Below are 23,230 nucleotides of genomic sequence, written 5' to 3'. Positions count from 1 at the left end.
CTGCTGGTTCCAGGCAGGGAAAGCTGCCCACGACGCCTCCGGCTGGCGCAGGCGTTTGAAAGGGCACCGTGACCTGCTCACTGTGACGTTCCTAAAACAAACCCTGCCCTTCGCCGAGGATCCAACGCCAGTCCTTCAACTACAACTGCTGGTTTTTGTGCAAACTGTTACGTTAGGATCAAATTTAATTTTTCTCCCCTCCTTCTGCTTCTTTTCATGCGGTCTAGCAGCTGGGATGCTGCAGAATCACAAGAAAATTCTTGGCAGAGCTCTGCAGACCTTCCCCGAGCACAGCAGTGGGAGACGGCTCCCTGCCCGCCCCTGGTAGTTGGAGCATCGCAGTCAATTACAATTCTTTCTCTTTTCTGTATCTCTGTGCTTCAGGGAGAATCCTGCACCATGCCCGGCCAACCAAAAGCCAGCAGTATTCTTGGCTCAGAACACAAATTTTTTGGCTGGACACAGCAATCGTCTGAAGGAGGACTAAAACCAGCTCCTTGTGCACGTACCTGGTGAGAAGATATCTGGGTTAAACCGAATGTCAAATGACGTGTCACTAATGGAGCCTACAGCCTTGCAAGCATTTCGAATCACTTCTCTGCTTTTGGGATCCACTGGAGCCGGAAGAAAAACAGAACACAAATGAGCGTGGATTTCAGAAAAGCGACAAGCCTAGCTTGAGAGAGAAGAGTTCTGTTACTAAAAGCAGCAACAATGGGCACATCCTGCAGCAGCCCATTGGGAAAAAAAAAATCAATTTAAGATATTTGGAAAGGAGGATGGCTGCAAAAATGCAAAGTCTGAACATGAACAGGTGACCCAGAAAACCCCCAGACCCCCCCCCAAACCACTCATACTCGGAGATCCAAGCCTGGGGTTCCCCACGTCCTGCGCATCGCACGCCCCACCCCAGGCCCGTCAGCCCGGCCCCGGTTGCCTGCCCCATCCCTGCGGCAGAGCCAACGGGCTAGCTGTCTGCAGAGACACTGGCCCACCCACCCCACCGGCCCCCAGAGCGACTAGTTCAGCGCAAATGGCTCTCTGCAAAGAGCCAAGGAAATACCGACAGCAGCGGCAGCGCGTGTCCCGTTTCACAAGCACCCCAACCGCCACCGGAGAGCGCCCACCCGCCGGGGCGGGAGGCCCGGGCTGCTCCTGGCGCCGAGGGCGAAATACCTGTTCCATCATCAGACGCAATGGTCTCAGCAAGCTCTTTCACCTGATCAAGTCCAGTCACGTTATCGTCTATTTTACCATCCTCTGACTCAGACTTCTCGCCGTCTGCGGTGCCGTTCTCCGGAGAGGCGCCATTTTCCAGCGCGCCGGAGCTCTCCTGCTTGTTGGCCTTCTGCTGCATCAGCTGCAGCGCTGCCAGCTTCATGAACAACAGATACCTAGGGGAAAGGACGGGAGAAATTCAACACAGCAGGAGAACCGAGGAGGAGCACCACTGCTCTGCGAGGAAAGACCTCACAAGGTTTGCATTATACATCACACAGCTTCCCCGGGGAAAGGCAGGACGTGCACACTCTGCCCATGAGCTTTCCAAAATCAAAAGCAGTGCACATCAGTTTGTCAGAAAAAGAAAAAACAAGTGGGTTTTTATAACCCATCGCAACAGGAAACTAATCTCCTTGCAGTGGTTACAAATCGCTTTCCACAGGCAGCACCAGCAGACAGCTCGGGACGCCTCTCGCTGCCAGGCGCGCAGGACTAGTCAAAGACAAACCAGCAGCAATTTTGCCAGACCCGAGCAGAAAGGCCGGGCCTCTGCTGGCCAAGGAGCAGCAGCAGCACCCTACGGCCACAGTCCCGCAGGCTGCGGGTCTGGAAGCTCTCCCGGGGAGCAGCAAAGGCTGCCTGCAGGCTCTGGGAAGGGCTGGCTGCGGAACGGGTTGCTCAGCGGGCAGGGCTCCTCCGTCAGCGACTGGAGGGCTCGTCTTCACGGCAAGCCAAGCACGGGCTCTGACCGGCGGTGACAGCGGAGCGCCCGCGGCCCGTCACATCGGGAGCAGGAGCGTTTACACCACCAGAACACCACCACTGCCACTCGTCTGCTCCCAGAGCTCCCACCGCCTCCCCTGCGCCGAGCGAGCCCCAACGCCAACACATCCCACCACAAAAGCACCCACAGCAGTTCACGTAAGGTTTTTTTTTCTTCCCCAGCCTCTAGGAAAAGAAGGTGGCACTCAAGACATCTGGAGAGCCTTAAAAGGAAGTGTAAATGCCTTCCTGGTCCCTAGCCATCAGGGGCACAGGGTATCTGCAGGGAAAGAAGAACTTCTAAATGTCTGGACAGGAAACACCACAAACAGATCCGGAGACTGAAAAGCAAACCAGCTCCTGCCCTGGCTCGCTGTAACCCTGCCAGAATCCCTCCTGTTTTCACCCCTCGTTCATGAAGTTTCTGCAATCGCACCTGCCAAGCACTGGGGAAAGGAGCTGCCCACGTCTGGGTGCTCTGCTGTGACCTCCCTGGGACGAGGCAGCGCGGTCCGGACTGGGCCCGGGACCAGCTGCAGGCAGAGGAGGGGGGAGCTCAGCTCACCTGTGTTCTACAAAGGCATCAACAAGCTCTTGCCGGAGACAGCAAAGCTTGTGTCTGTGCTGCTTGGGGAACCCCATTTTCTTACATTCCTCTGGCATCTCCTCCCCTTCAACAGGCAGGAAGTTTAGATCTGGAGGGAAAGTGCGGAGCAGGTCCAGGATGTAGTGACGCCCGTCGTTGCCGATAATGCCTTTGCACTCCACCGAGGAGCACAGCTCCACCTCCTCGTTCTTGTCGTTGAGGACTTTGTGCTTCTGGATCTTCAGGGGCCTGCTGGTCTTCTCCAGCAGCTCCAGGTACTTGGGGTGCGAGACAACTGTCTTGCCAAAGTCTATTGACCCATAGATGACACTCTGCTCCTGCTCCCGTTCCAAGATGCCAGGAATAATGGACTGAGCTGTCACCCTGTAACCTCTGTAATCCACCACTACGGTCCCCAGCGTGTAGAGCCCTTCTACGTCCACGGCATTATAGGTCCGCACACCGTTGAGATCGTTGGTAGGAGCTACGTAAGCAGCAACATCTCCACCAAAGTCCTTGTAGTGGTCGCGGACGTCAAAGCCCAGGCTGAAGAAGATGTTGTTCCAGATGAACATCTGCATCTTGGTCTCCTCGCTGGGGTTGATGGCCATGACGTTGCCGTCGATGACGGCCATAGCACCTCTGGTTGCTGCTGCGGTGAAGTCGCTGTGAACCTGGGGCAGGTGGAGAGAGACCTGGGTAAGGACGGGCCCCACCCTCCCAGCCCAGCCCCGAGCTCCCCCAGCTCCCTGCAGGTTTCTCCATCGCTCCCTCCTCCCGACAGCCTTCCAGCAGGCCGGCCGGCCGGCGGGCTTCTACTCCTGCGAGCCTGGCTAGTGGCTTGGATCCTCCAGGAGCCAGAACATCAGGGATCAGAGTGGCTTCACCATTAGCTCTCTGCACAGGGAGGGGGGGCCCAGGTCTAAGTGTGTCCCCCCTCACCCTGTTCCTCCCCCCTCAGAGGAGGGCTGACCAGACAGGGCAGCGGAGGATGAGGAGGGCCCGGCCTGAGTCGAGGGGCCCGATTCTGCCCCGTGGGGCTGGGGCAGAGGGCAGACACTACGAGAGAGCATAAGATCCCTTGGATCACAAGCAGGGAGCCGACCCTTGCATCCCCGAAGGGGCAGAGTGGGTGAAGGATGCGACGCGGGCAGCAGCGAAGGGGCGCGAGGAGCTGCCTGCGCACCCCGACCTTACCTTGAAGATGGCTCGTTCTCTCAGCAGCCTCTCGGGCAGGTTCTTGCGTGGCAGCTCCCGCGTGGTCTGCAGCTCCTCGTTCCAGTCTCTGGTCTGAAAGAGTCAAAGCCTTGTGGGAAGCAACACGCTGTGTGGGAAGGGGCTGGCAAGTCAGCACTTCTGCTTTATGAGGCGTTTTGTGAGAGAAGGGAGGGGAAGGGGCAAGACTTCAGGCTGCGTGGAGTTCAGGGGAAGCGAATTAGCAGCAGGAATGAACACTCCTCAAGAGCGGACTTTATCCGACAGCAGCCTGGCATGGATCTTCCCTCTGCCCAGCTTATGCAGCGTAACTGAAAGAGCAGCTTGCTCTGTGCAGCGGCGCTCGCAGCAGGGACCTGGGATTTATAAACACCCGAGCAGAAGTTGCCCCTCTCAGCCCTTCACGTGTGAGGGAGCTGCAGCCTGAGCCGCACAGCCCCTGAGCGCCGTCAAGAACAAGGACTCCCCCAAGTTTTCCCCTCGATGAGCAAAACCCTCCCACAAATACCAGTGGTCTACTGGCTAAAAGTGAACTGGTTCCCAGCACAGCCGGCAGCAAAACTCCTGCCAGTGTTCTCAGCAAAGGCCAGTACCTGTCCGGGTATGTGCTCTTCATAGCCCAGGCGAGAAGTGTAAGCGTCTTCTGCCCGGACACAGTCCATGGCATGTTCTGCCTGCGGCGCCGTCCAGCTGTACACTTGGAAAGGAGTGGCGATCCTTTCAAAAGGGTGTCTCTGAACCCTGGTTTGGGAGAGACAACAATCAGACATTTTCCAAGGAAGATTTCTTTCTATTCTAAGAGAATTTTCCCTCTGCTGCAACATCAGCTTCTGACAAATAGCCAGGCCAGGCCCGAGCAGCAGCTCAGTGGACTCTGACCAGCACCGTACCCCACGATGACTGACTGGCACGGGCGTCTCTCGTCTGCAGTCACCGGGGCGCTCCCGTTTCACCCTCAGCTGTACCCCGGGAGAGCCCCACCACCCTGTGTGCGGAGGACACCCACTGCCCTCAGGTCCCGCCGCGGCACGGACCCGCTGAGGAAGGGAAGGGGTGAGCTTCACCCAAGGGCCCCGCTGCCATCTGCTGCTCACGGCACGCGCGGGACTCTCGTCTGTATTTACTTCTGGCCCAAGCAGCAGTACAGTATAATCATTTTTAAATGGCCAGATAGTCACGGTGGTGGCTGGAGGCCACTGCTAATTTCCAGCCCTTGTCTACCATCACTTTCATCTTAATGAGCGCAGCAGAGCTCCCAAAAGCCACACAACGTGCCCGTCAGTCTGCACCCTGCCGAGCCCAGGCAGGTCATTAAGGGGACTATAAAGGACAGGCTTCTGCACAGGACCCACTGTCCTGGAGCAGAATAAACAGTCCCTGCAGCAAGGACAGCAGAATAAAACAATACATTACTGGGGGTTTTATTATTATAGGTGCTAGAGGAAATTAGAGAAAACGAGCATGCATGGACACGTTGGAAGTAATTATTCTCTCTCCGCCATAAGCCTACGCAAAGCCCTCGTGTGTTCCTCTCCCTGGTATTTTACGCTTCAGTCTCCTGTTTGGATTCAGGGGAGAAGTACCTAGTGATTGCTGGTGCAGCACTCGGCCATGCTCCACGTTAACTCTTTGCTGCCTGGTTAACTAGAAAATCATCAATTCTGCATCCAGGGACCCTCAGTGAGGAGCCCCACAGCTCAGGAGCAGGTCGACCTGTCAGCACTTTCCCCTCCTATGAACCCCACAGCCCACCTCGGGGCTTCCCCTCCCACTGCACAAACTGCCCGACGTGTTCACTCCTCAGCAGGGACAGAGCACGCCGAGTGCCGGGTCAGCCCCACGACTGACACTCCCACGGCAACGGAAAGCTGTCGTGCCCCCACCCTGTGCTTCGGGCAGAACCAAACTCCGTGAATCTGCGCGCTGCAGGGAGTCACCTGGGAGCTACAGCCAAGGGAAACCCTCCAGTGCCGGGGCAGCGGGACTCCGCACTCCCACCGGCCGCTGCCGCGCTGAGCGACGGCGGGCAGGTCACGTCAGCCCCGTGTTTTGGGCGAGGGAAAGCCACATCAGGGTGCTGCCACGACACTGACTCAGGTGTTCGTGCTCCTCGCTGCATGGACGTGCACATCCCGACCGCCCCCCGCTACGCGAGCTGGGAGGCGCAGTCGCTGCCCCGTCAGCGGCGGCAGGTCCCGCAGAACCAGCCCCGCCGCCCAGCCTCAGCCAGCACCTCCACCACAGGCTACTCAGGGCAGCTAGAGAGGAAAAAGTGCTGCTACCGTTTCTTCTGCAGGGCGGAGAAGTTTTTTTTGAAGGTAGGGCTGATCTGGTTAAGTAGTTCCACCAAGGAATGACTGAGAAAGCTGGGGTTTGCAGGTTTGGGATTGAAGTTGTACGCCGTAGACCTGCAAGAGGGAAGGGAAACAGTCACAAGGCGTCGTCACACGCAAGACTTCCCCGGGCCTCGGCACGGGAAGCAGAGCTCTCCCCCCACGGCTGCAGGGAGGGCTGCACCACACGGCCGCGCTTGCAAAGCGCAGAGCACGGGGCACAGGGGCTGCGAGGGCCCTCTCCCATCTCCACCCGAGACGGAACGAGTGACCCTCCACCCAGGCCCACCAAATTTAATATAGACCTTCTTCAGGCACCACCGGGTTCAAGAAAGGCTTCTGGTTTTAGAGCTGGGAAGAACCGATCTCACAGAGCTTCCAAACTCAGCAGGAGGGCCTCTGCTCAACAGCGAGCCAGCGGAGAGGGCACCACGCGGACCGAAGAGCCGGTGCCCGCCCAGGACAGCTCCTCTCCTGGCTGGAGGCTGGGCACAGACCCGCCAGCAGCGCACCCCCCGCTCCCCCTCCCCAGGGCACCTTCTGCCAGACTCAGAAAGGCCACTTGTTTTGTGTCCGCTGTGCCACCCGGCCTCCCGGGACCTGTGCTCCGATGTGTACCCTCAGGCCCGTTACTTTAACACTTATTTTTATGGATCTGGTGGGGGGGACACAATGGAATACAAATTATTTCTTCCTCGAGCCAGTTTAACACAGAGCACTTCCACTCCACGAGACAGAAGGTGGAAGTGTGCTTGAATTTTATCTTCTATATTTTAAGCTCTCCTTTTCTCTTCAGGCAGCTTCATTCTCCCATGAATTATAACCTTGTATTTCAGACACACAGTTATGGTTGCCCAGGCGATTATCTGGATTGTGGGATCGAGGCCACCCAGAGACGTTTGAGCTGGCAGTTGCTCAGGTACAGCAGGGTTTGTGGCTCTGAAGTTCTCTCCCGTCCACCCCCAACTCAACAGGTCTGTTATGGGCTACTGGGCTGGACAGACCCTGCACCTCCCTCAGTACAGCCACAGCTCTGCCACTTTAACAATCTTTCATAGTCACTACTTCAGAAAAAAAAAAATAAAAAAAATCTAGTCAAATCTGTGCCCATCTTAGGAAGTTCCGACAGGCTGTGCCTTTGCTTTAGGGCAAAATGAGATCGTTGCAATGGTCAGGAAGGAATTCCCTCCCAACTCAAAATGCTCTAATTAGCTGATGACATTATGGAATGTTTAAATTTTCCCTAAAGCACCAGGCATTTACCCGCTGTGGAGAAATGGTACCAGGAATAACTGAACAGCCCAATCCAGTATAGCAACTCCTACAAACCCATGCGAGCAGCCAGTTAAAATAGGCTCTTTTCCACCAAAAAACCCCAATCCCCAGAAGAGCAGCAGCGGGCTGCTTGTGGGTTCCTTTCCAGTTGGCTATCACAAGCTCCCTGCGGCAGGGCAGGATGGGAGGAGTCTTAGTTACTCACTGATTCAAGTAAAACCCTCGCGTGGACGCAGTGATGCTGACGTGCCGATCCTCCACCGTGATGACATATAAATACATGAGGTCCCCGTGCATCTTCCGGTTACCGGGCGGAGGGTTCCAGCCGCTCATCGTCAATACCTTTAGGCACTGCAAAGGCTGCAGCAGAACACAACAGAAGCAGCTCCTGTCAGCAGGAATTTATTCCCCTGAGTTAGGGCCATCGGACGTACACGCCTTTTACGGGCCGCCCGCGCACGGTTCCAGAAACAGAGCTCACAGAAAAGCCTGGTCTCGAGAGCACGGCCTTCCCCGAGCCGTCTGCACTCCACCAGTGTGCCTCAGCTTGTCGCCTTTCACACCGTCAGACATGGCTGAAAACAGACCCGCTGGGCCTTTGGGCTGCACAAGGCACGGATTTCTGGCTGTACTGGTTTCCAAATGGCGGCTTCTAAACCGGAACCCAAGGGGGGGTTGCGGGAAAGCTCGGGGTGACGCGCAGTGATCCCCAGATCCTGCCTGCGGGACAGGGCAGAGAAATGCCCTTCTCCCTCCCCTGCCACCCCCCAGCCAGAGCAGCCACCCCACGCCCTGCAGCTGTCCAGGCCGGGTGTCCAGCACTCTGCACACAAGCTCCTGGACTTTATTCTTTTGGCCAAGCACTGCTATTCCGGCCCTCGTTAAGCACCAGGCAGAACAAATCCCAAAGTCCACTTCAGGGCAGCTTTCAAACCCTGAACACCAGCTTGTAGCAAGGAATGTGCCAAGAGCCCTTTTAAAGTCACAGGAGAACTCTACCTTCCAGTCTCTGTTCTGGGGCTGGAGGGCACACAAGGGTCTCTCTTTGCTACCCGGCAGGATATGTTCAGGAGGGGTGCAGTCAATTTGTTCCATTTCAGTACCTTTCTTCTTCCGTTTGCCACTGTCTAGAATGAACAGAGATAGAAAGTCAGTGCTGGAAAAGGCAGCATTCCCTCCTCCAATAATTAGTCAAGAGGAAAGCAGAAAGTGCTCCGAGTGTTTCTCTGCACTCCTGAATGATGTGGGACAGCTGACCGTTACAATGGGTTTTAACAAAGCAAGGGGTTGGGCGAATGAACACCCTGACCACGCCAGAGAAGCCTTTTTGCCCCGTACCTCCCAGGTCTCCTTCCGTGAAGACGCTCAGGAAGGACAGTGAATTACAGTCCACACCGTTAAAAGCATCCGATGGGTCCAGACTCTTCAGAAGGTCCCGAATGTGACGCACGTGTATCCTGGCTTCTCGCACCGTGTACGGCTCTGAGGAGCAGAAAGGGAGGAAAAACTGGAGTTACACAGTTGCCGACTCCTTGGGCACAGCGGTCTCAAAGGAGCGCAGGAAAGAGCAGCCAGGTGCCCAAACCCACTCCCTGTGACAACCCGAGCTCGCTCCCTCCTGAAGCCTGAAGGAACTTGCCTTCCACCACTTTCAGCAGCGAGCCCTCCTGCAGTCCTTCAATAGTTTTCAGCTCAGCAAAGTTATCGAGGACGTTGCCGTCCAGCTGCAGAGAGAAGCAAGTCCGATGGCAGGTATCCTCACGGTCCATCAAAACTTGGTGGATCTCTTGCACCATCTCTTGAGGAGACACCTTAAGAAGGGAAGAACCCAGAGTTATTCTCAGTCCTCACACACGTCCTGGCCAAGCTCTGTCGCTCTGCTGTGGAATCAAACCCCTCTCGTACCTCTGCAGGCCTGGTGAGGCAGCCTGGCGCTCTCCCCCTCAGAGAGGGCTCCTGTCCCTGCTGGGAGGGCACGGCCGCTCTGGCAGGGTTGGTCACCCCAGCTCCACCCGCGGGGCCCAGGGGCGCAACAGCCCCGAGCGTGCCCAGCGCTCGGCACGGCACAGAGGGGGCCGAGAGCACACCGAGGAATAGGAAGTGGGGGAAAACCAGGAGCTCTTCCCTTATCCCTTCGCACCGTGCCTTTGCGGCGAGGCTTTGAACGATGCACGTGGAAAGGAGCCCGTTCCCTCCCCTGGATGTGCCGTGGCATCTGCGGTGAGGCAGGGCCACGCCAGTGCCACCCGCCCGCTGCGGTGACGCAAGAAACCGCCCCGGCTCCTGCATGGGGGCTGTGCTCCTGCCCCCTGCCCGGGCTCCAGCACCCCTGCCACTGCTCTCAAGCTCACAGGACTCAGGGTAGTTTACAGAGCTGCTGTGAACACCATGGCCTGCTATTATTAGGTTATTAAAACTAACAGCCAAGGGGATTTAAAGGAGAAAAAAGTTAGGCTGCGATACAGCTGGTTCCACGGGGGATGCAATGTCAGTGCACTCTCTGCTAGTCTTGGGGAGATAAGACTTCCCTCTGGGTTTAGGCTCCAGATGCCTCTCCCTGAAATTAAGAGAGATTTCATCCAAATGGTTTTCAGGGAAGCATCAAGCTACATCAGAGTATCAGCCAGGCATGTCAAAGCCTGCCCTGCCCTGGCAGCACGTCACTGTCCACATGGCACACGAGGAGCGCTCTGTGCAGAGAGGAAGCAGAGGCCGCACCGTTCCCCTCACCGTCAGGCGAGTGTTTGAGCTCCCCGAGCTGGCCTAGCGCCGGTCACTGCACTAAACCCGGGTTAGCCCCAGGGAGCCCCATGCCAGGCTGCCAGGCAAGCGAGGAGATCTCCCTTCCGGGGAGTCAGGCCCAGAAATCGTGTTTTCACAGCCCAGAAGTGGGAAGGCCATTTCCCCCATGCTCGGCCCCACGCCCGAGCCCCTCTGTGATGGGTAAGAAGTGGCTACACCTTGGGAAATTCCCCCTCCCCAGCTCTGGAGCAGGACACCCTCCCCGTCCTTGCAAAGCCCACGCAGGCCTGTTGCTTGTGTCTCCTCTTCCTCCCTTTTTCTCTAGAAGTCAGTGGCCAGGCAGCTTCTCTCCTGCACCCTCTGTGCTCGGCTGCCTCTGTCCCCAGTGAGCCCCATCAGGGAGCCGGGAGCAGCCTGACCACACTGTCCAGACCACGGGGCCCTCCTGGGCTCGGTCCCATGCCCTTCCCTCCCCGGCTGGCTGAGGGGACAGTGCTGCACGTGCCCTGGCTCGAAGGATTCCCGCCCGCTCCTCCAGCGCCCGGGAAGGGAGGTACCTGCAGGGAAAAGGGCTCTATCCCTGGCGCGCAGATCTTGACGGTAAATCCCGTGTCCTGGATGACAATGACCTCCTGGTCGTTCCCATCTTCCCCCGGGTCAGCCTCCTCGTGGCCATTCTGCCTGGCCTCCTTCTCACCCTTGGGGCTCTCGTGCAGGCCGCTGCCGTTCATCAGGGCCATGCCGGACGGGTGCTCTGGGGGAGAAAGAGAGGGATTTGGGCAAGGTGTGAGCAAAGAGACGGTCCGCCCCGGGTGGCTGGAGAGACTGGTTCGGACACCACCACCGTCCTCCGGCCAACCCAAGCAAACCAGGGGTTAAAAGGCAGCAAGCGTTTTATTCTGCACTCCGTGTTTACTAGACATAGGTGTGCCAGGCCCTTCCCTCCCTTCCCCTCGCAGCATAATTAACGTGCTCTCGCTTGCCTGCGGGGTTTACATCTTCCACAAACCCTGTGCGGAGAGGGGAGGGAAGGAAAGCAGGAAGGATGGGTCAGCGTACAACACATTCAGCTTAGTCTTAAGAAGCCTCTTAATTAAAAGAGATGGGTGTGTGGTGCTTTGCGGCCTGGAGGCAGCTGTAACCTCTGCACCAACATGTTACACAGCTCCTAACATACCTCCTGGTACGCTGCTGCTCAGCCAGGAGGGAAGGGAGGGGATGAGACGGCGGTTGCATTGCTAAGCTGCACGTCACGTGGCAGCCAGGTTACCCCACAGCTCCCAAACAGCTCCCACACCCCTGCCCGCATCTGGCCACCCTCCGCATTGCCAAAATACTTCGCAGGGATCCCATGGTGCCAGGGCAAGGCTTTGCCTAAGCAATTTTATTCAAGAAAAAGGTGACGACATTTTAAGTGCTAATTTAGAGATGTGTCACGGGGATGAGGAGCTCTCTGCACCTACTTCACTGCTCCCGAAATGGTTTGTTTTCTTTTCCAATAAGGCGGATAGTGTCAGAGAGCTGATAAGATCTCGGGAGCTGCAGGCGTCAGAGCAGCCTGCACCCACCAAACCGGGCTGGGGACGGCGCTGGAGGGGACGTGCTGGACCGAGGTGCTGCACCGGCCGCCAGACCCCCGAGCCCTGCACGTGGTGGCTCCCGCTTGGTGCTCCCAGGCGCAGGGACAGAGCGGGCTGGGGCTCGCCTGGGTGCTGGGAACAGCCCTTCAGAAAGGCTGCCGGGGCTCGGGGCGGCTCAAAGCCGGGATAACACCCCGAGGTCGCTGAGCAGCATGCTGCAGTCCTCCAGCCAGCTCCTCCTGGCAGGGGTCTCTCCTCCTCCTGAGCTCCCAGGCAGGCACCAGCCCCAGCTGTGCTCCAGGGGAGATGGCAGCTCAACCTCCCTCGCTGCCCAAAGGCAGCCTGCTGCTCTGCCCCAAGACCTAAAGCTGTCACAGCCAGTTCCTGCCTGTCAGCCCCAACTGCTCAGGCAGCCCAGGGAAGTCACCCAACCTTCACCATGTGCAGAACAGGGGTGGAAACATTACATCCCCTCGCACGCCTTGAGTGCAACACGAGGCTGCAGCCTCCAGCCCCACTGAAGCATCCCCAGAGGGCCACGCTCCCGCTCCAGACTACAACCGCCAACAGCAAACCTCGGAGACGACGGTCAAGGCCGAATCAGGACACAGTGAAGGAGCACGAAGCGCAAGGAAAGCGCAAGGAAAGCTCACGCGTTCCAAAAGGCAGCAGGTAACAGAGCCCCCTCCAGCAGCTCGGCGGCCTTCAGCATCTCGGCAGCTGCTGCTCATCTTCCCTGTCACTCCGTGTATGTCCCCAACAGAAGCCGCTCATTGCTTTGACAGATGAAACCACAGGCAAGGCGTGAGGCCTGGCCCGGCTCTAGCAAGCTGGAGTCATGCTAGAGAGGAGGAGAGCGAAGCTCCACGCCAGAGTGCCCCAAGAGCTGTGGTTTCAGGAAAACCACAGCATGCCCAGAGGGCTGGGGAGAGCCCCTCGTCACACGCTCCTCGCTCCTCCCGGACTGCCTGAACTCGCCGGGACGAGGAGGGAGAGTGGAAAAGCTACCGCAGAAAAGCTGCACCTGGGGCTACTGGTACTGCAGGCAGGACGACCCCACCAGGCCCAGCCCCCCCGAGCAGGGCAGGAGCACCCAGGTTTTGCTCCTGCTGTGGCAGCAAGGGGAGGCAGAATTTGGCAGAGGAAGGCTGGAGCACTGACCAAAGACCCAACAGCCCTTGTCAACCGCTGTGGCAGCAGGTGCCACGGGCAGGACCCAGGCACAGCCGCAGCGATGCTGCCACCACCACGAGACCCCTGTCCCCACCCGCCCGTGACCGAGGGCCTTTTCCAGCAGCGCCACCGGTGACAAGCCCGAGGTGCTGCTCGGGAACAGCGGGGTTCCGCCGGCCGCCGAGGTGTGGAAGGAGCAGCCCGCGGGATGTGCAGCTCCTCTCCCTTTGCTCTCATTCCCAGCCACGGTGCCTGTCCCCACGCTCCTGCAGTCTGCCCCGTGCCATGTTCACCAGGGACCCTCTCCCACCAGCAGCGAGGTGGGTGCTGAAGCTACTTCTTGCTAGGGTATTCCCAAAAGGGACACTGTCACCTCTCAGTAAATGTGATTTTATGTCATTTTACTAAGCAAGATCCAGCAGATGAGGTGCCTCCACAGCGAGCAGAAAATAACTGCCCAGCTTGGAGCTGGCAGCGGGGAGGAGGAAAAGCAGTGCATAGGGACTAACCAAACCAGGGGACGGCTCCACACGAGAGCTGGGCAACCCACGCACACGCTGGCCTCGCACACAGCAAACACCTCCAGCTGCCGAGCGAGGCAGGGGCAGCTTCTGCTTTTCGCTACTCACTGGTATCGTGTCCCCAAACCACCGGTTGTTTCAGGAATCAGACGAGCGTTTCTCATCTGCAGCAAGACCGCATATCCCCACTTTCCATCCCTTGTTCCCCGCGGAGGGAAGAGGGGGCTGGCGTGGCTCTGCACTTTGTGACAGAGAGAAACGTAGAGGCAACACCTTCACATCTCCTCAGGCCAGAAGATCCAGCTCCAGACAGCACTGTCTTAAGTTTAGAACAAAAGTTAAGCCTGGACTAAGGCCTGGACTAAGACAGACCAGCTTTCCAGCAGGTTAACCCTCCGATTTAAGGCCAGCAAAGGCTTTTCAGCGGGGATCTTAGGGCAGGGGCACACTTTGACAGAAGCGGCACTCTGTGTCTGGACCCCGGCTGAGGCAGCGCAGGGCAGCTTGCCTGGAGGACGCGCTGCCTGCCGGGCGCTGACTCACGGCCTGCGCTCTCTCTGCGGGGAGCGGAGCTTCGCCCACCTGCCCTAAAGTGGGTCACCGGTTCTTCCCGCCCGCTCAGAGCGGCTGCGCCACGGCCTCGGCAGCGCCGGCAAGCAGAGCGAGGCGAAGGCGCCGGGCGCTTCATTTCAGCGAGCGCAAGGACACCTGGAAGACTCCTGCAAAAACCTCTCTCCCGTTTCTCACGCTCAGCTGAGCCCCAGACAGGCCAGGAGCCGCGTTTAGTCGCAAGCTCTCGCCCACAGCAGAAAGCGCCGGGCGGCGCAGCCCGGACGGTTTCGCGGAGAGCGGCTGAGTCACGGGGAAGCCGTCCCACCCGCTCTGGGGGCGCTGCCCAAGATCCCTCGGAACACCTCGGCCTCGAGACGCCGTTCTGCAGTCTCGACCAGAGGCCGTGACCTCCAGTCTCCCCTGTCACTCCAAGGGACGCACCAGCATCCTGGCAAGGACCCTCCTCCTTTTGGCCCCTAGTTTGTACCCACAGGCACGGCGGAGGCTGCTGAGCTCCAGCTTGCCCTGGCTGGCAGCCGAGCTGTAACACGATGTTCTCACTGCTACTCGGAGCACAGCGTGACCAAACCCCGGGTGCGTGCAAGGCGACAGCATCAGGAGAGCAGGGAAAGCAGAACACCGACCAGGGGAGGCAGCGGCACAGGGCACCGCCTCAGCGGGAGGAACCGGCGGCCTGATGGCGGCTCCCACCTCACCTAGAGGTTCAGCAAAAGGATTAACTGGACAAGGAGCACACAGGCCAAGGCAACAGGGCCTGTTTTAATCACACTTCCTACTCCGAGCGAGCCTGCAGAGGTGCTGGGCACCCCCCGGACCCGAGTGATCCTGGCACACCCCAACCTGAACACTGCTGGCTGCATACAGCAATACAACAGATCATGGGAAGTTTTAGTTAAGAACTAATTAATGTTCAAACAAATCTCCTAAACTGAAGTCAGTCGCTAATCCTGTTTTTAAAGGCAAGATTATGTTGCTGCAAGTTAGCCTGGTCTGGAGAGCAGGGGAAGGAACCCAAGGACTGCTCTGCAGGAGAGACCTTTCCTTCCCAACATTTAGTAACAGCAGAGATTATGAGATACAAAAACTGAAAATTTAACCCCCTACCTTTTCCATCACTGAATTTAGGAGTACATTTCTTACCAGCTCCAGTATCGTTCTGAGGGCCCAAAGCCTGCCTTTCCCTCCTCAAAGGTATTTTGAATTCTGAGCGGTGTAAAACAGTTTCGGCACCATCTCCCAACCAGCTGGCCTGCAGCCTCGACACCCGCCACCGGCACACGGAAAGCAAACCGGGCACTAGACCTGAAACCGAGTGAGCAGCTCAGGTCAGGTCAGCCACCCTGCACGTCCCCTCGTGCCACCAGCTGGACCAAAAGACAACCAAAGTTCTGAACCCAAAATTCAGCCACTCCACGAGGTCGGAACAGAAACAAAACATGGCGATAGAAAGGCAAAATTTGAGCTCGAGACTGACAAAATAATAACTTGAGTTTCTCATATCCTAGAAGTCCTGCCAGGACAAGAGCTGCTCCAGCTCGGTCACTATTTGGTGCCAGTTTGTGGAGAAGCAGGAGAGGATCTGCCCCCTCCCACGCTGCAGCAAGTGGCTGGGTCCCCGCTGTCCCCACAGCGCTGGAAAGACGCATGGGGGGAAGGAGGAGAAGGAACGCCCCGTCCCTGCGCTCAGGGCAGCTCCATCCCTGCAGCTGGGGCGTCTCCTCCCAGGCGCGCACGGCCGAGGGCAGCCGAAGGCTCCGAGCAGACGCTGCTCTGGTCCCTGGCCACCCTGTGCTCCTGCCTGCCCGCCCGCGGGCCTGCACAGGGACCCTGCTCACAGCCACGAGAGAAGGATTTGACTTACGAATTAAGTAAAAAAAAAACCAAACAAACAAAACAAAACCCCCTTATGCTTGTTTTGCTAACACAGACAAGGCACAGACCCTCTGTGGCACACAGCCGGTGGGATTCCTCACCACCTTCCTCATCTTCCTCCTGCCACGAAGTTAAAACGTCACCTCGCCTCCCCTCTCCGTCACCCTGCCCCGTCGCAGGGCACACGCAGCCACCCACCCCTGTTACAAGCACACAGGCATCTGGGCTACCCAAAGCGTGACAGAGTGCCACGCCGCTGAGCACCTAGAAGTGTGAGTTTCTTCTTCTTCCTCCTCTTCTTCTGCTGCTGCTGCTTCAAGGGCAGCGCCTGCACCCGAGAGCCAGGGTCACAGCCCGACCTGCCACCGGGGCAGGCAGCGGGGTCTGTCGCTACAAACCCAGTACTTGTGTCCTGAGCTTTAGGTGACACCTCGCCAGAAGGGACAGGTGTGATTGTCCTTTGGCCCGGCGGGGTTTTCCCCGCGCCCGCTGGCAGAGCAGAGGACGGTGTCCCAGGGCTCGCTGGGGAGGCAGCAGCATCTCTGCGTTTGGCGCTGGCCGGAGCCGCTAAGGCCACGTCTAAACGCGAGGCCGCTCGTCCCTCGCCGTGGCCGCCGGGACGTGATCCCAGGGCTGCATCCCCCCCAGCAGCTGCTTCCACGTGCTCCTCCGGGCAGCAGGATCTGTGGGCTAAGCCGCTGTCCTCAAGTTTCACGCAGCTCTGGCAGGCTTCAAGCGACGGAGCGTGATCGCCCAGCCCTGCCGGCCCTTCCCCAAGGTCGGCTGGAAGGACAGGCACCGCGCGGGACGCCCCTGCCTGCCGGAGCGGGCTGGAGGCGCCGGCTCCCCAGCAGCTCTTATCGCAGACCGTCACCATTCCTTCTGCGTCCTTGGCTTTGCAGAGCTCTGCGATGCATTCGGTGCACTTCTGCAGGCTGCCCGTCACCGCCGCGCTGGGGATGATGTCTGGGTAGGGCCCAGCACACGGGGCAGCCTCTGGCATCTCCGGGCAGCCGGCGCAGCCCGGGGGAGGCTTTGGCAGGAGGGGCGACCTCTCATCGGGCGAGCTAAAGCTGCGCGTCTGGAAGATCAGATCGGTGACGTGCCTGCAGCAGTTTGCAAAAAGGCCGTTCCCCATGACCGCGAGCGGCCTGGCTCATACAGCACCGGATTAGAAAAGTTAAGTTTGGTTTGCGCACATAGACTGAAGTCCCCACGAGGCAAATGCCCACGCAGCAGCCCTCGCCCTCCGCAGCCCAGACCTGCTCGCCTCCTCACGCTGGCTGCCTTCTCCCCGGAAAAATCCTGCTCGGCCCGGGGGTGGCGGGAGGCAGCGGACCGGCAGCTGACTCCGCGCGGCGTCCTGAGCTCACGTCCCGCCTGCTCGCCAGAACCGAACGCTGGGCTCGCAGCAGCTCTCCCAAAGTGACCCCCCCCGGCGACCTTCGGCCCCCGCGCGCCTTCAGCCCGACCACCACGATGTCCGCGAAGCCCAGAGGCAGCTCCCCGCAGCTGAAGCTCTCCTCTCCCTGCCAGAGCAAAACCAGACGTGGCTCTAACAGGTTCCTCCGGTGCTGGCAGAGGGATGCCGGCCCCACGGCCCCGGCCGGGGGGGTTATAAATAGCCTGATCTGGAGTGCTGCACCAGTGCAGCATGGGACGGGCGGCCTCAGCGCTGCCAGACCTGCGAGCGAGGGGGCTGCATTGAATTACAAGGCGAGGGCAGTTACTATGGCACGCCCGGGCCCAGGCACAGCCATCCATACTAAGCAGGAGAGCACAAAGCAGCCAGGCAGTGAACCAGCAAGTAGTTTCCAGACGGATTTTCTGTCCTCTCACCCCGCTCTGCCACGTCAAACGCAAACGAACCACAAAACCACACGCACAACCCCCTAACACCGCTTCTCTCTCCGTGATACTTTTAAGAAATCCCGACAACCGAAGCAGGGATGACGGAGATTCCTGCAGGCCCCGGGGAGGCCGCAGCCGAGCAGGCCGCAGCACGCCTCCCGCGAGGCCGCGGCCGCCCGCTCCTCGCCTCCCCCCAGCAGCACCAGCCAGGCACCACGGCCCCTCCGCGGGCCGGCCCGCAGCCCACACCGACACACAGCACCCAGCAGCTGGCTACGTGGTCCCTTCGGCGGTCCCAGCTTCCTGGGACATGTGCAAAGAGCTGGATCTTTCCTACACGCGACACGATGTGCGAGAGCTGCAGCCTGAACCAGCTGGGCTGGGATCTGCCTGGAAAAGCATTCGTGTCCCGTTAGCAAAACCCGAGAGCACCCCCCGCTCCCGGGCAGGCGGAGGTTTTTCTCCCGAGTGCTCGACATGGCTTCACAGACACAACTCCACACTGAGCAGAAGAAAACCCACGTGCCACATCCCTAGCACAAAAATCTCAGAACTAAACCAAAGCCAAGACCACGCAGCTCACGCGAGCTCAAGGCCAAGGCAACACACGCAGGGGAAGGGCGATCCCTTCTCCAACGGCAGCTCCGTGCTAGCAAAGCCACCTGCCAGGAAAAAGGGGGAAACCAGCTGAAAAACCAGACCAAAAGCTCTCCACAGGAAACCCTGGCTAGGTTCTGCTGTCCTTTTAAAGGAAGAGGGATCAGAAGAGAAGTCTCTCCCACTCCACCTCTCTGCAAGGGGCCCTCGGCACCCCCACGCTGCTCTCCCGGCGCGGGAGCCGCTCAGCCTTGGACCCCTCGGCCTGGGAGCCAGCACCGACTTTCAGATCACATCAGCACTGGTAACTCCTTTTCTTCTGATGGTTTTTGAAGGAGTTTAGATGTGCTGACAGCTTCAATCTTCGTCCTTCTCAAGAGACCTCTGGGAAGAGATGCGACCTCCTCCTGGAGAAGTACCCGGTCAGGTCTCGTGGAGCTGCGCCGCGGTTGCTTCAGCCCAGGCCAAAGCAAGTTCAGAGCTGCGTGGTCCGTGCTGCTTTAACACATGAAGGCTGGTGTCAGAACAGCAAATGCAAATCAAATTTTAGCTGAATAATAAATGAAACAAAACAAATATTTTAATGAATGTAAATAAATTGACTAAATGAACAGGCATTAGCTCCAGAGGTGGCCTGAGTGGAAACGTTTCTGCAGGACATCCCATCAGGGGAGGTGGGAGACAGCCTCCCTCTACCCCCCAGCGGAAACCACAGCTTCCCACAAAATTTCAGCACTTTAGGTGCAACAAGCACTTCTTTTAATAAAGGCCCACAGTGAAACGTTAGAGCTGCTCTACTGCCGTCATTAAACTCAAATTGGTTATAACCCATCTGTGGGTAGAGGTATAAGCACCACATTTATTTTTCAGCAGCTTTACAACCCCTGGGACTGAGTCGCAGGGAGTGCGGCAGGGCCGCGGCGCGCGGCTCTCGACAAGGGCCCCGGGGCTCGCTGGTCCCGACACCTCTCCTGCGGCACCAACAACCCCTGGATGGCAAGCGAGAAAGTTAGTCATTCCCAGCTCCTGTGTACCCACAGTAAAATTTGGCTGGATCGACCTAAACAACTCGAGCCACATTCCAGCCTGCTTAGCAGCTTGTGGCTGTTCTATTGGTATTGATACCGGGACGTTGCATTGCAGCCCTGCCCCGCGGCATTCACCGGCCCCACAGCTGCCGGCTCAGGCACTCCCAGGCACCCAAAGGCCTCGGGCTCTGCATCTGGCACCCTCAGTTACCCACGCCGTGCTCTCCACATCTGGGAACTACATTTAAACCCACTTGTAAACTTTCTACCTGGCCAAAATTTTGGAAACTCGGTCCTGAAAACGAGCTGGCCGGCTGACCTTGCTACAACAGCGTGCAATTCAAACATCACAGAAATAGGAGCAAAGAGCAGAACCTAAGGCAAAGTGCAAAGGTCAGCACCGACAAAAACATCAACTGTTGGGAAGAGCACGTTCCTCAAATTTCAAGAGAAGAGCCGAATAAAGGAGTCACATTTCAGACAGGTCCCGAGAATCGGTCAATAATTCTCCAAGCACGTACCCTAGTTCCAGAAGAGGCAGCGAGAGCCCGCGACAGGGAGCCATCCATCCGCGGGACCAGCGGAGCACGGGCCTGGCAGGCAGGAGCAGCCGCGCTGGGAGGCGAGAGCCCCGGCTCCGTGGGGCGGCAGGGCCGGCTCCAGCCACCCCCTGTGCTGCCGCCGATGCCCGTCACCACAGCGGCTCCGGAGAAAACTCCTCACGGCACAAACCTGGAAAGACCCAACTGTGCCGGTCCGCAGAGCCCTACACACACCTTACCGCGGCCCAGAGCGCCCAGACCCGCAGAGGTGGCAGCTGCAGGGAGCTCGGGGGGGGGTTTGCAGGGGAGACCCGACGGCTGCGACGGCCTCCAGAGCAGCTCCCGCTGCCCCCCACCCCAGGCGGCTGGGGGGCGCACACAGCCCCAGGGTGGCTGCTCCCCCTCCCTGCAAGAGCGTAACGCGGGCCGCAGCCTGGGAAACTCGCTCGCCCGTCCCGCAGAAACCCAGGGGGCAACGCCACCCCGGCTCGCGCAGCGCCACGACCCGAGCTGGCAGCGAGGCCGCGCTGAGCCCCAGCCCGGGCTGTGCCGAGCTGCCAGGAGGGCCCGTCCTGCCCCTGCCTGCTGGCAGGGCACTGCCCACACCGCCTGCGATGCCACCGCCGCTCCAGCCTCACCCTGCCCCAGCGGCGGGGCTGAGCTAGCGGGGAGCCTGGAAGCGGGGGGATGGCCGCAGGCTAATCCGACCCGCGCGAGCTCTGGGCAAGAGTCACCATCCTGCAGGTTTATGCCGAGGGACAGCAGCTACAGAAAATCCTGAGCCTGCAGCTTGATCAACAGGTTGCAGTAGAACTTTTCTCTTTAAGGAGAAGGGGAAATTAATGAAATGCTTTTTTTAAAAAATGTGACATTATTCTAAGGTCGTTTTGCTGTAGGGAACCTTACTTCAGGTCCCCGCTTCGTGGGATTCCTCCCTCAGGAGCACCATGGCAGTTATTTCTTCAGCTTTGGAAAAGAGCTTACTTCTGTGAGCACAGATCTATTGTCGCACCCAAAGAGGGGAGGTTTGTCACCTGCCTAAGTGTCTCTCTGCCGAATTGTCAAGAAAACGCCAGATACCCACTTGTCCCAGGCTCACAAACGTTACAGAGGCGGAATGCAACGGAAAGCTGAACCAACCGCTTTCCCCGCCGAACGGGCGGGCAGGTGTGAGCTCCCCTCCACCAGCCAGGCCGGGCAGGAGGGGAGAACCACCCGCCAACCCCCAGGCAGCCCGGCCAAAACCTGACCCGCTGCCACAGCGACAGCCACCGTGGGCCTCGCCGCGCTCTGGTTTTCACCGCGCGCACTCTGTTCAAGCGCTGCCCCATGGACCGGTTTTACTTCTCAAATGCAAATAAAAAAAATAAAAAAAAAAAAGACATGAACTTCAGACCTTTAAAGCTTCTAGAAATAACAACTTCGTAGTACAACCAACACGATGCAAGAAGGCAAAGCGAGCGCTGGAAAGCTGCGCCAGGAGAGGGGTGTGCTGCCAAGTTTAGTCATTCACAGAGGACGAAGACAAACACCGGACTCTGCAACACGGAGCGTGTGCATGAGGCGGTTCTGCGGGTGGATTTACCTGGGTGCATGTTCCTGACCTACTTACTTCCTCTCCTCAGTTGGGAAACCCACGAGCAAGGCTGCTCAGGCGGAGCAGCGAGCTTCCAAGAGGGAGCTCAACCATTACCCCCCGGCAGAGCCGCTCCAGACGCCATCCCCTCAGGTCCCTGTCTCCCACCTTGCCGCACAGATGCTGTGCTAACACACTCCTTTCCTCTTCTTAACCTTGTAGCGGTGATCAGATTTCTCTTGCACAACGTTCCTCCGATTCTCCCCCCGAAAGCCCATTACAACTGCATATAAAAAAAAAAAAAAAAAAAAAGACTGCCAGCAATTCAGCCCTTTCCAAAACACCAGCGGACCTCCAAGGTCAGGCAACAGACAGCGACAGCAGATCCCGAGATTAAGAATCAGCCTTCTGACCTTGTTACTAACGCAGCCACGCTTGCCTCCGCAGCGGTTTTCCACTACCACCTGCATTCACCGCTTTTTTAACGGGAAACGTGGCTGGAGATACGGGTGGCCAGAAAGAGCAGGGATGGAGGGACCTAGCTAGACAAAGCAAATCTTTGGGCAAGGCAAGGTTGAAATGTATTTTACCATAGCTAGAAGCACTGCTAGAACTTGCACGAGATAAAACTTGATCTAAGGCGGTGACAACTGTAGGAACAAAAATAACCCAAGAAACGCTGCACACAATGGCTGTCTCCATCTCACGCTAGCGAATAAGAAAGGTAACGTAACCCGTAACCGCCTCCGTCAGAAATCATCACAGGAACCCCAGTTGTTCACATTTTTGAGCTTCTGCACTCAGAAGGACGGAGTGTCCCCAGCAGTTTTGTCTAGCTGGGAGGCGAGAAGCAGCCATCAGCCCTCTCGAGGCAGAGAACCCCCCGTCTCGACGCCTGGTGCGGCAGAGGGGTGCGCATGCTCAGCGAGCAGCCCCCCGGAGCCTGCCCACCGCCCCGCGGCACCCACAGCCCCCGTGGGACAAAGCAGGGCGCCAGGACGGGCCTCAGGCAGGAGCGCCCTGGGAAGCGGAGCTGGGCTGGCGGCCACGCACAGGGACAGGCGCCGCCTCGGCCCTCCCTCCCCAGACCCACCAGGTGCCTGAGCAATCCTGCAGTGCGGAACACTCGGGAGGATTTTCTCACCTCCCTGCCTGCTCCGGCCCTCAGCCTGCGCCCGGAGAGGCAGGGATTACACAGCGTAACTTTTTAACCCAGCTGCTGGCCCTGCGGGCTTTCAAACCTGGCGCACGGAGGGGAGGGGGAGGCTTCCCCACCCCTGAACCGCGTCCAGCCGGCTCCAGCACCAAACGCCGATGAACTTTGCTTTTGGTGACAAACTTCAAAAATTCACCTCGCCACCATAAAAATCAGGGGAAGGAGGAAGCGTCGGGTACTCACTCAGTGGGTACAAGAGCCTCGGGACAGAGGGTGCCCGCAGCCACGGTGCTTCTGCCCTGGGCTCTTTTGCGCTAAAGATCAGAGAAAACCGCTGAGCCCCAGCGCTCCGGACAGCTTCTCGAGGGAACAAGGAACTCCGCACAGCCCGGACGGGCTCGTACCCGGAGCTCTGGAGCCGGCGCTGGGGACGCTCAGGACGCGGGGCCGCACCTCGCCCCCGGCTCCGGTGCAAAGGGAGCAGCCAGCAAATAACCGAAACATGGAACCCGGTCCCCACAGCGCTGGAAAGACGCATGGGGGGAAGGAGGAGAAGGAACGCCCCGTCCCTGCGCTCAGGGCAGCTCCATCCCTGCAGCTGGGGCGTCTCCTCCCAGGCGCGCACGG

At 58.6% G+C, this 23,230-nt stretch overlaps 1 protein-coding gene across 2 annotated transcripts in view; it reads right to left on the bottom strand.

Annotated features, from left to right (window-relative positions):
• CLUH (clustered mitochondria homolog) overlaps positions 1–21,481 on the bottom strand; it is a 35,095-nt gene extending 13,614 nt beyond the window's left edge. The window contains exons 1-12 of one of the 2 annotated variants that reach the window (XM_026861493.1): positions 21,457–21,481; positions 10,692–10,888; positions 9,032–9,203; positions 8,731–8,874; positions 8,392–8,519; positions 7,598–7,752; positions 6,067–6,192; positions 4,378–4,525; positions 3,767–3,859; positions 2,549–3,243; positions 1,177–1,394; positions 510–614 (exon numbers count right to left, since the gene is read on the bottom strand). In XM_026861493.1, coding sequence (XP_026717294.1) covers positions 510–614; positions 1,177–1,394; positions 2,549–3,243; positions 3,767–3,859; positions 4,378–4,525; positions 6,067–6,192; positions 7,598–7,752; positions 8,392–8,519; positions 8,731–8,874; positions 9,032–9,203; positions 10,692–10,888; positions 21,457–21,466 — 2,191 coding nt within the window. In that variant the 5' untranslated portion in view covers positions 21,467–21,481. Of the gene's footprint in view, positions 1–509; positions 615–1,176; positions 1,395–2,548; positions 3,244–3,766; positions 3,860–4,377; positions 4,526–6,066; positions 6,193–7,597; positions 7,753–8,391; positions 8,520–8,730; positions 8,875–9,031; positions 9,204–10,691; positions 10,889–16,117; positions 16,992–21,456 lie in introns of those variants that run through there. The other variant, XM_026861494.1, reaches the window with a different exon arrangement.
• Between the last annotated feature and the right edge of the window lie 1,749 nt (positions 21,482–23,230).

The sequence above is a fragment of the Athene cunicularia genome, assembly GCF_003259725.1.
Source record: "Athene cunicularia isolate RWA chromosome 19 unlocalized genomic scaffold, athCun1 chr19_part1, whole genome shotgun sequence".
Taxonomy (NCBI): domain Eukaryota; kingdom Metazoa; phylum Chordata; class Aves; order Strigiformes; family Strigidae; genus Athene; species Athene cunicularia.
This window is presented reverse-complemented; position numbering and strand designations above follow the sequence as displayed.